Below are 12,318 nucleotides of genomic sequence, written 5' to 3'. Positions count from 1 at the left end.
AAAATATGGAAAAAACATTTTTTTAAAAAGAAATATATATATATATATATATATATATATATATATGTAAAGTAGGCTCAAGAGCTTACATGCTACTAAACGATCTTTTAAAGTAATTCCTTCAGCTTATTTTAAAAAAAACCAAGCTTTGAAAGTATCTTCTCACATAAGAAAAAATTGATAAGAGTGATTCATGTCGATCGGTCCAGCAAATCCGAGAGACGAAATTGAAAGTGAGCGACGACTGTGAGTGGGCTTGATGGAAACGGAGAAGAAAGTTCAGAGCTGGGCGCCAAATCTTCCGAAGGTTCGCTTAACAACTGCAATTCTCGTCTTCCTGGTTCCTCCTCCGCCACCCTCAAATCTTTTAACTTCCCAAACTATATTGATTCTATGGACTTGGAGTAAGAAAATTCTTTTCTGCAACAACAGGTTATTTATGTATCAACTATTCCGCATTTCCGAGACCTAGATCTTGGATAAAGTTGTCTTCTGCTTTTTCCGTTTTGTTCTTAATATGTCTTCCTCCATATGCTCGATTAATGCCCTTGTTGACATCCATGGCTTTCTTCGATCGATGTCTAAGTATATATTTTCGAGAGCTGCAATTCATGATAAATGCGCTAGATTTGACCAGAACAGTTTTTTCTGACCGTGATTTATGAAATTTTTATCTCGGGGCTGGTTGTGTGATGAAAACGAAAAATTTGTTATTCTTTACCTTTGAGAAGTGCCATGAAAGAGTTGACAACGATTTTCTGGCTCTGGCTCCAAGTCATGTAATCAGTAACCAGCTTATTGTTAGAGCCAGGTTTAGGGCTTGTTTAGACCACTTTAGTTATCCATAATGTCAACTGTTTAATTATTGTGGGAAAGATAGAGTGCTAAAAGCTATTGCAGGTATAATAGATTTTTTTTTTATCGAATAGCAGTCGGAAAACGATAAGTGACACCCTCTAATAGATCTAGTTGTGAATACCTACTTTTTAAATGGTTGAAACATAACAAAAAAGTTTTAGGCATATAGAAGTATGACAATTGTCGGTAAGTGTAGCTGTGAAGAAGATATCCCAAATGCATTCTTAGTTTTCCAAGAAGTTGATGGCTTTTGGTTCTACTAGAGTTTATCGGTTTCACATGCTCTTGTCCTGTTATATGTTAAATCTTGCTTGCTTTCCCCACCCTCTGATTTCACCACCCTTCTATGATTTTTCTTTCTTAATCGCTATGTTACATCACTTTGCCTTTCTCTTCATTGAATTCTTTTCTAGCCTTGCTCCCCACCTTTGATTTTCATAAAGGCTTAGTAGAATCTCTGACTTTTCTAGACTCATGTCCTAGTTCAATGATAGGCCGCCAATCCTTTGATCCATCACGTTTTCAACCTACCTTATTTGTCTCTCCAATCACTTTTTGTTCTTAGCTCGAGTTTTGTTTCTCTTAATTTTCCCTCTACTCTTACTTTTTTCTGTTCTTTTGTTTGCATGCCTTTGCCTTTATTTCAACAACCCAACTTAGTTTAGTTCTCTTTCTTTTATTGAGAGCCAAGGTAATAAAATCTATCTCTAAAAGAGCTTCGGTTTGGTTTGCAAGCATGACATCTTGTTTTGATCAAATATATGATTGGTGAAAGTTTTTTTTTCTTATAGTTCTGTTTCTGCTACTACTAAAAATATCATGAAACTTAAAAGGAATATGGACTTTCAAACCTTTGGTTAAAGTTTATTTCATTTTACATCATAATTGTCTTAGATTTCAATCTCTAGAAGGAGGATTTATTTACTCTCCCAACTTATGTTAAGTTTCAAAACATTTCATTTTGTTTTTGGAGCATTGATGTTTTCTCCATAATTTTTAGTAAAATTAACATTTTCTCTTGCTATAGACAACATGATAGTCTCAAAATCTAGGCTTTTTTTTGTGCTAAATATTGTGTGAAAGTTTCAACTACTTTGTCCCATCCTAAAGAAATATCTGTTCATTTGGAGGCTGAAATATTTTCAGAAAGTGATTTATGAATGGAAGCCTTGACTTATTTAAGATGTGAAACTTTTGCTTATGATTTCAAGTTTTTCCCTTTTTCTGAGAATGTTACACATAAGGTGAACACTAGAGGTAGAAGCAAGAATTAAAATAGGATACACATAGAACTATTGCTTCGAGAAAATATTTGACTCATCCTTTTGTGGAATGATCTATCTATACCTAAAAGCATTATGATATTCACATCCCTCTCTCTCCTTTCCTCTATCTTTGCATTTGTACCTAACCTTAACCTCACCGTTTTTATGCACATGACTTCTTTTTCTTCTAAAATTGGCTTATGCATATCTTAAATTGAAGCCATTTGCTTGTCCTACCACCTATGCTACAAACTCATGAGAAACAAAACTCTTATATTTCCCAATCTTCTTCATAATACTTCATTTCATTCCCTTTCCTTGCATCCTAGAATGTGAGATGCTTGCATGGGGATGTATAGTTTCAGAGTGTTGGAATTTAGCTTATTCACTATAGCATAATCTTATTTGCCTCATGGTGATTTAAATTTTTGGATCTCAACTCCATAATAAGGAATTCTTTTAGGAAAACCTGATTTTTAATTGTAAAGGTAGTTGGAGCAATTTTAGTATTGTGATTGGGGGTAGAATATAAATTAAGTGAAACTCCATGACCATCCACTTCCAACATTTAATCATTCATGTGCAGTTAATTCGTTGGCTTGCGGGCTTGCACTTTAAACACCTTCCTTTTCACTACTATCCACGCCTCTAATTCCTACATAGAATCTTATAGAACGCTCTTTAGGATATCACCTCCATTTTTAATGGGCCATGAATTGTGATGGGGCATTTTAATTTTACTATATATTAAAGTAATGAAGTGGGCTGGAATCTTTTGCCCTATGATAAAATCAATGATCTCCATGAGACAATTTTCAGCATTGGTTTAGTTGATTTTCCTAGTAGTCTAATTTTTCTCATTTGGAACAATAATCACATCAAGTTACTTATAAGCGCAAAGCTCTCACAAAACCGCTTGCCTGAACCTCTTTCTTGCTTGTTTTACTATGGTTATCTCTCTTTTCGCCTTTTATTATTCTTGACCAGTCATTTTAACTTCTCTATGCCAACCTCACATGCATGCTTCTATTTAATATATATATATATATATACCACAACAGCTGGTATCAGGGCTTTGTTCTGATCTGAGTAAAAATGATAATATATATATATATTTCAATTCAAGACTCATTGTAAATGGATGGAACTCTGACATCAGATGGTCTCTTTTTTTTGTATTGTAAAAAGCTCTAACCAGTTAAAGCTTCTTTTAAGTTAACTACTTGTTATATAGTTGCTCAAATCTTTTATCTAATCATTACTTGTAAGGATAAGAAGCTTGGATATTTTCTCCAGTTTGGAGGGCAACCCTTTAGACTCCACTACCCTAAAATGTAAAAAATCCAATTACGTTTAACCTTTTTTTTTTGTAAATAAAACATCCATATATATTGAAATGATAAAAAAAATTATAGAATTTTTTATTAGTATTGTTAATCATTTTCATGATATGTGAAAATCAAGAGATGAAACTTCTAGATCAATTTTAATTTTATTTTTTAATGTTTCATTATTTTGTGATATTACAACATGCACTTTTCCTAGTAAATAAAATAAGTACCTATAATTCATATCTTCTGATGTATGAAGTAGCCCCTATGGAAAGAAATATAAAGAACTCGCTTCTTAATATGGAAGACTTCTCAGATATTAATTATGTTGAATCAATTAATGTCGGAAATTTCAAATCTAGATATTGCATATTTGTCAAAGTAACTTGGACACATGAAAAAGTAAGAAATTTTGATTTTATTTTTAAATGCTTCATTATTTTGTGTTATTACAACATGCTTGTTTCCTAGCAAATACAATAAGTATCTATAATTCTTATCCTTTGATATATAAGTAGTCCCTAAAGAAAAAAATTTAAATAACTCACTTCTTAATATGGAAGACTTCTCTGACATTAATTTTGTTGGATCAAATTAATGTCGAACAATTCAAATCTAGATATTGCATTTTTGTTCAAAGTAACTTGTAAACTTGAAAAAGTAAGACATAACTATAGTTGTTAGGTCCATTGTTAAGAACAAATAAAGGGCCATGTCACATTTCAATGTGAGGTGATGCGGGTTTAAACACTTCTAGGGTTATTTGATTTTCTTACTATACACCCTTTTGTCTTGCATTGTTACAATCATGCAACAATCTATATTGCTAGTACTCCAATACTCTATGAAAGAACTAACACATTGAGGTTGACTATAATTTAGTTCGGAATATTGTGCTATCGATGAAGATCACACTCTCATGTTTATCTTTCATAACTACTCGTAGATATATTAACAATAGCTTTGGGTCTACTTCAATTTTCAGGACTATCCATTAAGATGGAGTTAAAGGACTTATATTGTCTAGTTTAAGAGGAAGTGTCGGCATTATAATTCATCTTAAGAAAGTGTTTGAATAGTTTTCCATGTTTATTTGATGATCCTCGTAGACTTTTTTTTATTTTTTTCTTCAAACCTTCTTGCTAAAGATTTGGGTATAATACCGCCTTTGATTGTGATTCATTTTTATTGATATGACTTTATTTTGGTTGGCGAAAAGCTAGAGTAAGCTGACTTTAAGATTTAAGATATGTTAAATAGAACTTATGACAACCTCACTTACCAAATTAATCAATATTTTGGGACGTAGAAGGGGCCATTGTTATCTCTATAACTGCAATTAGAGTAATCTATTACTTAAAATGATATATTTATTATAATTTGTTAAATATATTTATCATTTTGATGTAAGTGGGGGCGCATTTATTAACGAACAAACCCATATGTAATTTTCTAGATGTTGCTATTCCATATGAATCGAAGTGATCTACTTGAATATTTTACATCGGTATATATTTAATAGTACTTCCATTTCCTTGTTTGTTTAATTGTTATTAATCGTAAGCATAAATGCTTTCTTGCAAGCCCAAAAATGATTTCGTGATTGAAAAATCTTCTAGCTCTTTTTTCATACTGGCTGCTTTAAAAATTCATGTTTGTGGAGGCAAATACTTGCACCTACTATACATAGAGAATTTGATATACCAGGGCCTTTATCCGCAGCTCCTTGTGCTATTTTTTTTGCTTAGTTTTTTTAGGAGATTCACCTATCTTTTGCTTTTACCTATCATTATCTGTCCTCGTGTTGAAATTCAAGCCTTATTATTATAGCTATATAAAGAGCCGTTTGGGATCGCTTTTGAATTTTTTTTTTGTCTTTTATGTTTTTATTTAAAATGAAGCATATTTTGTATGTTATATATAACTGTTTTTAAAATCACTCAAAAATAACTTTTGAGTGTTTTTAAAACAAATTAGTTTGATTTTAAAAAGAAAAAAATTAAAGCATATATAAAATGCACAAAACAAACAAGTTTTTAAGACAAAAGCAAAAATTTTCAACATAAACAAAATATAAAAATGTTCCCAAATAAGCCCTATGATTTTTGAGTTTCACGGTACACAATAGTTGTTTACGATTACTTGATTTCCTATGTTTGCAGATGGGAAGTGGAAGTAACACATTTACTGTCGATGAAGCGCTTATCTCACAGGGTTTTGGGTACTTCCAATTCCTTGTGCTTGCTTATGCTGGCATGGGTTGGATTTCAGAAGCGGCGGAAATGATGCTTCTTTCATTTGTAGGACCTTCTGTTCAAGTCCAGTGGAATCTTTCTTCACATGAGGAGAGCTTAATTACAAGTGTTGTTTTTGTGGGCATGCTGTTTGGCGTGTACTCTTGGGGCATAGTTTCTGACAACTACGGACGAAGGCAGGTCCTTATCTTTTTTCTCAAGCACCTCAAACTTCATTATGTTGCTTCTTTGTGCTTTTGTTGTTTTATGCTCGGTTATTCTATTGATTGTTTTTTGGCACTTCAAAACATGCTGGTAAATATCATCATTAAGCCTCAAGTCAAAATAATTTAGTGTCGGATTTATGAGTTTCTCCGTGTGTTCCCATTGAGTGTGGCAGGAGGTTTTAATTTTTAAGGGAAATTTACATACATACCATAAAATTCCCCTTTGAATTTACTCATCTAACACCCAAAGTATGATATTTGCACCTAAAATACCTTGGTGTCATAAACTTATACACAAGAAGTGTATTACACTTTTAAGATGAAAGGGATGGTTGTATTTTTGTGTTGTTAAAAATTTGAGTGGTATGCATGCAAATATGAATGTTTAGGTGTTAGATATGTAAATACATATGAATTGGGTGGTATGTATGTAAATGCCCCTAACTTTAAATTACATGTGTATTTTTGAGCAATTTTTAGTTGCAATATTTTTGGTCAATCTTTTTCTCTTTTTTATCTTTCTTCATACAAGTTCTATTCCGTCATTATTGGATAATTCCCTTGACATTGCATGCCTGATTCCACTAAAATTCATGCTTTACAATTTTATCTTTATTATTTGCTGACTTAATATTTTTATAACGCAATCATTTCTTGCTCTGTCCTTTTCTGTTCTACCATAAATCCTTCTCAATAATCTTTTTTCAATTTTTTTAACACTCATACAGATCTGTATAACGAAGTCAGCCTCATTACAATTTAAAAAACCTCAAACATCACATTTATAATACTCATGAGGCACTGTGTTTTTTCAAACTTTTCTTTAATGCTCGAAGTTGTCTTCATCAAAATCCTATTGCATAATAATTTTATTGTATTCATGTTCATTGTAATTAGGTATTACTTGATTTGCACTTATATTTTGACTGATAATTATCAATTCTAGATAAACTAAGATGTGTAAATGCATTGTCTCAATCTGTGTTCTACTTTTCTCAAGGTCCTTATTTTCTTGATCTTCCTCTATTTTTCTAAATTTTATTTAAAATGTCTTATATATCAGCATGTTGTCCAACACAAATAGAATAAATGACCATTTGAATTACTAATACTTAGATATGTATAATTTAAAGTACTTTTCTTGAGGAGGCATTATAAAATAAAATTTCCTATTAAATAGTATCTTTAATCATTCATAAATCTTAATGAAAATTCATATGCTTAGTGGTTTTTCTCTTAAATACTGTTTCAGCATGATATTTTGTTCTTCAAATACTTTTCTTGGTGAATATTTCCTTAAATTTATTTCCAAATATTGATCAAATATACCCATTGATTGCAAGCTAAATATGGAACAACAAGGTGGCCATTTACCTTGAACAATCAATTTAAGTTTTCAATGTTTTGTGTGTTCTCAGCTATCCATATAACGTCAGCCAGTCCAAAGGTTCTTAACAGAATATTCACATCTTGAACAATTGCGCATTTATTTTCATAATCAAAGAGTACAACTATTTTTTAAGAAGTTGCTGCAAGATGTGATATTAACAAATAATTAAGGGTCAGAGAGTGGAGTTAATGACAAACTTTAAAGCCAATAGTTTTCATTTAGTAATTTATTATAATTTTTTGTTTCTAAATTGATTATTTTGTTGATTGTCTGACAAAATATTCCATTTTGTTTCTACATCATAATTTCACATTTCAACCATATTCTTTGATAAAGCCAAACAAGTCATTATTGACTTCATTGAACATTATTTATTGAACATCATTTTCCAATTTAACTAATATATCATGAATGATATATGTCAATAAATCAAACTATTCCAATGTAATGCTTAGCTTTGAGGTTTAAATCCCTAAATCATTCATTGAGCCTTTGAATGTGTTGCAATTCTCTAATTTACTCCCCTAATTATTGAAAAGTGAATCCAATAGCTATTCATGGACTAAAGTGAGAGCAACCTTGTATAGTCGATGGACTAAATTGGGATCTTTTTTTTGTCATAATTTTTTACATGAGGGTTCATTTTGGATCAATTTTCAATAGTTGGGGAATTAAATTGAAGCATTACAATTGGACTAAATTCACCATATTCAAATTGACTAAATTCGCCATATTCAAATAGCAGGGAAACATTTTGGGATTTTATTCCCTTAAAAGTTGTGTTCTTTTCATTTATTGCGCAAGCTTTCAATGCCTGATTTTGCTTACATTGTTGAGTAAAATTCATTTTGTTGCGACCCGACCCAATAGTTTGGATTACGAAGGCTAGAATTGAATCCTTAACCCTAAACCCTAAACCTTTTCTAACAACTTTATTTTGTAAATGAAATGATCCAAAACATAAAATAGTCATTCTATTTCATAAAATTTTAATTTACAACAATTTATTCATAATTAAACTTTTACAAATATGAAAATATAAAATCTAAAGTGTAACACTTGTTAGCCTGAGCTCCTCTTCGCTTGTATACATATTCTCTAGGATCTATTTATTCTATAACAAGTTTTTCTATAAAATGTTAGCAACTGAAACTGTGAGTTAAACTACTCAACGAACAAAATATTTTTAAGTTACATTTTAAAATATTTTGTAAATAATGCAGTAAACAATAAAATACTATGAGCATTAAAAAGAAAATAGTAAAGAAAGCAATTTTTTATTGTTTTTATTTATTTTGTTACAATATCCATCAAAGGGAGTCACATTCTAATTGTATACTAGAAGAGCACGTTTAATATTTTCCAACCCATAAAAAATGCATGCAATCATTTTGATTTTTATTTTCATGCACTGGTACATCGCATCCCTGCCAGAATTATCTATGGGTGACTCCATATGCATGCGTATATTATATTTTATTTTTTTCTTGTAATAATATTTGAATAATATGAATTTTTGTATTTTTAGAGAAATACTGAAGTTGGTTAAATAGTTGCAATTACTTTTATAAATGAACAAAATTATTATAAAATAAAAATATTTTTACTCACCTGATCGATCCAGTCAGTACCTTTTTCTTGGTCAGTCTAGTTCTTTGGCTCACCTATAGTAACAATTGAAATTTAATTAGCTTCTATTATTTTGTGTTTTTTTGGTATTAGGTTTCCTCTTTTTTTATAACATTGAACGAATTGAATTAATTAAACATATATGTATAATAAGGTTTAATAAAATTCTATGCATTAACATCATTTAGTTCGAAACTTTATGAAACATGGAAACCTTATTTATGAATTTCTTTCATTAGTAAAATATTTTAATTGAGCACTAATTGTTAGATTTGAGGATCTAACATAAATTTGCAGCTAAACTAGATAGTAAATAAAAATTAAATATTTAATTTTTGTATATAGATATCGGGCTTACAATTTCGCTTTCTTTTGTGGATTTCAGCTTATTTATCAAGTTCTAAATAATTTTCAACCATAATCTCTGAAATTAGAGATTAGGGTTTTCTTTGATTTCACCCCTACTAAATAAAATTAAATTTCTCTAACCTAATAAAGAAGATAATAATTAAAACTATAAATTTATGTTTTAGATTTTCTTACCTATGTCCCAAAGCCCTTTCCTTTCCTCATTGTTTTAACGGTTACCGCACTCAAAATTTATAAGGCTCTCAATCGAGCTTCTCACGTGTAGGGGAATGCTCCTGAAAGTCGTTTCCTTGAGTCTATGCAAAGACACTCGCTTTAGTGTCTTTCAGGCTCGAATGTTGCGCATCATTTAGGACGAGTCGCCCGGCTGAAGGAAACCATGCCTCCATTGCCTCCCTCACTCCAATGCGAGCTTTGGAAACTTTGGTCTTCCATTCCTTCGTTAGCGCTCGCCTGGGACTATCGAACATGCTCGAGCCGCTCGAAGAATGCTCATTGGAGCCTCTAGGACATGTAAAAATTCCGCACGAGCCTCGATCTTCCTCACACAAGTTTCCCACAACCTTCCTCCCCTTCTTCTTCTTCTTCTTCTTCTTCTTCTTCTTCTTCTTCTTCTTCTTTGATTAAGGCACGTCTACTTCTCCTTCCTCTCTTTCTTCTGTAGCTTTCTCCCTTCTCCTCCCCTCTCTCTCTCTGTCACTTTATCTTTCGCTCGTTGCTTTCTGTTTCACGTGGAGCAATTAGACGAGGGAATAATCTCTCATTAAAGCTTTCCCATGAGATGTGGAAGTTCGAATGAACGATAGCTTTGAAGCAGGTGTCGTAAACAGCTAAATTCATTTTGTTTTCTTTTTTTTAATAATTAAGTTAATTAAAAACTTAACTTGTTATTATTACCTCATAAGTATTTTGTTTTTGAAATTTAAAGTATTATAACATAGTTCATACCTTAATTGAAAAGTTGTGGATATTGTTCTCATATTTCTTATTTCTTCTCCCATGTAGCATCTTTTTCAGTCTCCTGCTTCTATAGTATAGGGACAAAAGGGTTACGGAGATATGATGGGATTTCTAGTGGAAATTATGTTAGAAAATCTCACACTTATGTTGGCAGAATTTTCACCTAAATTATACAAAATTTCTCCGGTGATTTCACTGATTGTGCACAATTTTGTTGTAGGACGCACACTTTGCTTCTTCGATTGTGTGTTACAGTGTAAAGTTCGCTTTTTGTAGAGTGATGTAAAACACAATTGGTGGCAGTAGATAGGAGTTGAAAGAAGAGTGAGTTGATTTGGACTTGAGAGAGTTTGTTTTTCTTTAAACTTGGACTAGTATTGATCCACCTCTATTTTTTTTCCTTAGAAGTAAAGTGACGGACAAAATAAGAGTGAGTCGTCTTAGATGGTTTGGTCACATTAAACGTCGACCATCTGATGATCCAATTTGAAGAGTAGATGTTTTAAATTTGATTTATGTTAAGAAAGGCAGAGATAGACCTAGGAAGACTTGGGCATATTGTATAAAAAATTATCTTAATTTATTAAAAATATGACGCAATGGAGAAAAATGATTCATGTAGCCGACCCCACTTAGGGCCCGTTTGGGGCAGTTTATTTGGTGCGGTGACGTTTTGAAAACGCACCTGGCTTGTTTGGGTAAACTGAGTTTTGACAGCTTATGCGATTTGAAAATGCTGAAAACAATACTTTCACACCTCACCTGGCAGCTTTCTGACAGCGGTCTGGCTTTGACAAGAAAATAAAAATTTGTAATAGTCACCGCACCTAGCTTATCAACAAGTTATTTTTAAATAGCTTATCAACAAATTATTCAATAAGCTGCAGCTGCTCCGAACAGACCCTTAGTGGCATAAAGGTTTTGTTGTTGTAGAAGTAAAGTTACATTGCTGTAAGGGAGGTGAATTTTGTATTTTGTTGGGAGATTTTTTAAGATAGAATGAGTTTTTCGTTCGAACAATTTGATGATGAGGTTGTAAAGTAATCTAGTTGACTTTGTTTTCTATGAGATTATAAGATAAACAAAGCTTGAAAGGGATATTTTTTTTTAGAAAAGATGATCTTAGATTATATATCCTTATTTTCCATGATGTTGTGAGAGGTGGTCAGTGGCAGGGTCCAAGGAAAAAGTTTTTATGCATGTTCTTATCAAACAATAACCATAAGCTATAATTATTGACTTTTTGTTGCAAATTTATTATAATACCACTTTTTTTAGACAATGACTTGTGCCAAATCTTATATATCACCCAAATCTTTTATATCACATAGAAAATGCCTCCATTTTAACTTTAAAAAAGGGAAATACACCTTTTCATGCATAGGTAAGTGGTATGTATTTAAAATTGAAGTTTAGGTGTTAGATATATAAATGCATAGTAATAGAGTGGTATCTATGTAAATCTTCCTTAACGTTAATGTAATAATTGGAGGGTAAACCTTCCTATATGGCCCAATACCAACTAATGCGACTGGAAGACAATTAATTCTGTTTGTATGCAGACTTAAATCTTTTTTCATTGCTTCAATCATTTGTTTTCGAATAACATGTGTTTTCAAATTATCTTATTTTTCGAATCAATCAATTTATTATGTTGCATGAGTTTATTATATTAATTATATATATATATATATATATATATATATATATATAAAAGATGTCGGCTAAGCTCGAGAGGTCCGTTAGGGTTTCCAATGGCGTCGCTGCCCTCCTTTGCGCGTCTTCGTCGGCGTCGATGCCCGAGGATGCTTGCCCTCGCTTCTCTAGGGTTTCCGTCTGCGTCTTCGTCGGCATCGACGTCGCTGCCCTCATTGCGCGCGCCGTCGTCCCTCGATATCGCTACACCTGCTCGAGCTTCATCGTCTCCGTCTTTTTCGGCACTGCTCGATATCGCTTCGTCGTCTCCGTCTGTTTCGGCGCTGCTCGATATCGCGTCGTCTGCGCCCGTTTTTATCTGTTTCGGCGCTCTTGCGTCTGCTTCGGCCTCGTCGCTGT

At 32.2% G+C, this 12,318-nt stretch overlaps 1 protein-coding gene across 7 annotated transcripts in view; it reads left to right on the top strand.

Moving 5' to 3' along the window:
* The first annotated feature begins 103 nt into the window (after positions 1 to 103).
* LOC110026581 (organic cation/carnitine transporter 7-like) overlaps positions 104 to 12,318 on the top strand; it is an 18,426-nt gene continuing 6,211 nt past the window's right edge. Inside the window, exons 1-3 of one of the 7 annotated variants that reach the window (XM_020727573.1) lie at positions 104 to 307; positions 5,617 to 5,675; positions 5,759 to 5,885. In XM_020727573.1, the coding sequence (XP_020583232.1) occupies positions 5,648 to 5,675; positions 5,759 to 5,885 (155 nt within the window). In that variant the 5' untranslated portion in view covers positions 104 to 307; positions 5,617 to 5,647. Of the gene's footprint in view, positions 433 to 5,616; positions 5,886 to 12,318 lie in introns of all 7 variants that reach the window. The other 6 variants (XM_020727567.1, XM_020727572.1, XM_020727569.1 and 3 more) reach the window with 6 other exon arrangements.

The sequence above is a fragment of the Phalaenopsis equestris genome, unplaced genomic scaffold, assembly GCF_001263595.1.
Source record: "Phalaenopsis equestris unplaced genomic scaffold, ASM126359v1 Scaffold000381, whole genome shotgun sequence".
Classification (NCBI taxonomy): domain Eukaryota; kingdom Viridiplantae; phylum Streptophyta; class Magnoliopsida; order Asparagales; family Orchidaceae; genus Phalaenopsis; species Phalaenopsis equestris.
This window is presented reverse-complemented; position numbering and strand designations above follow the sequence as displayed.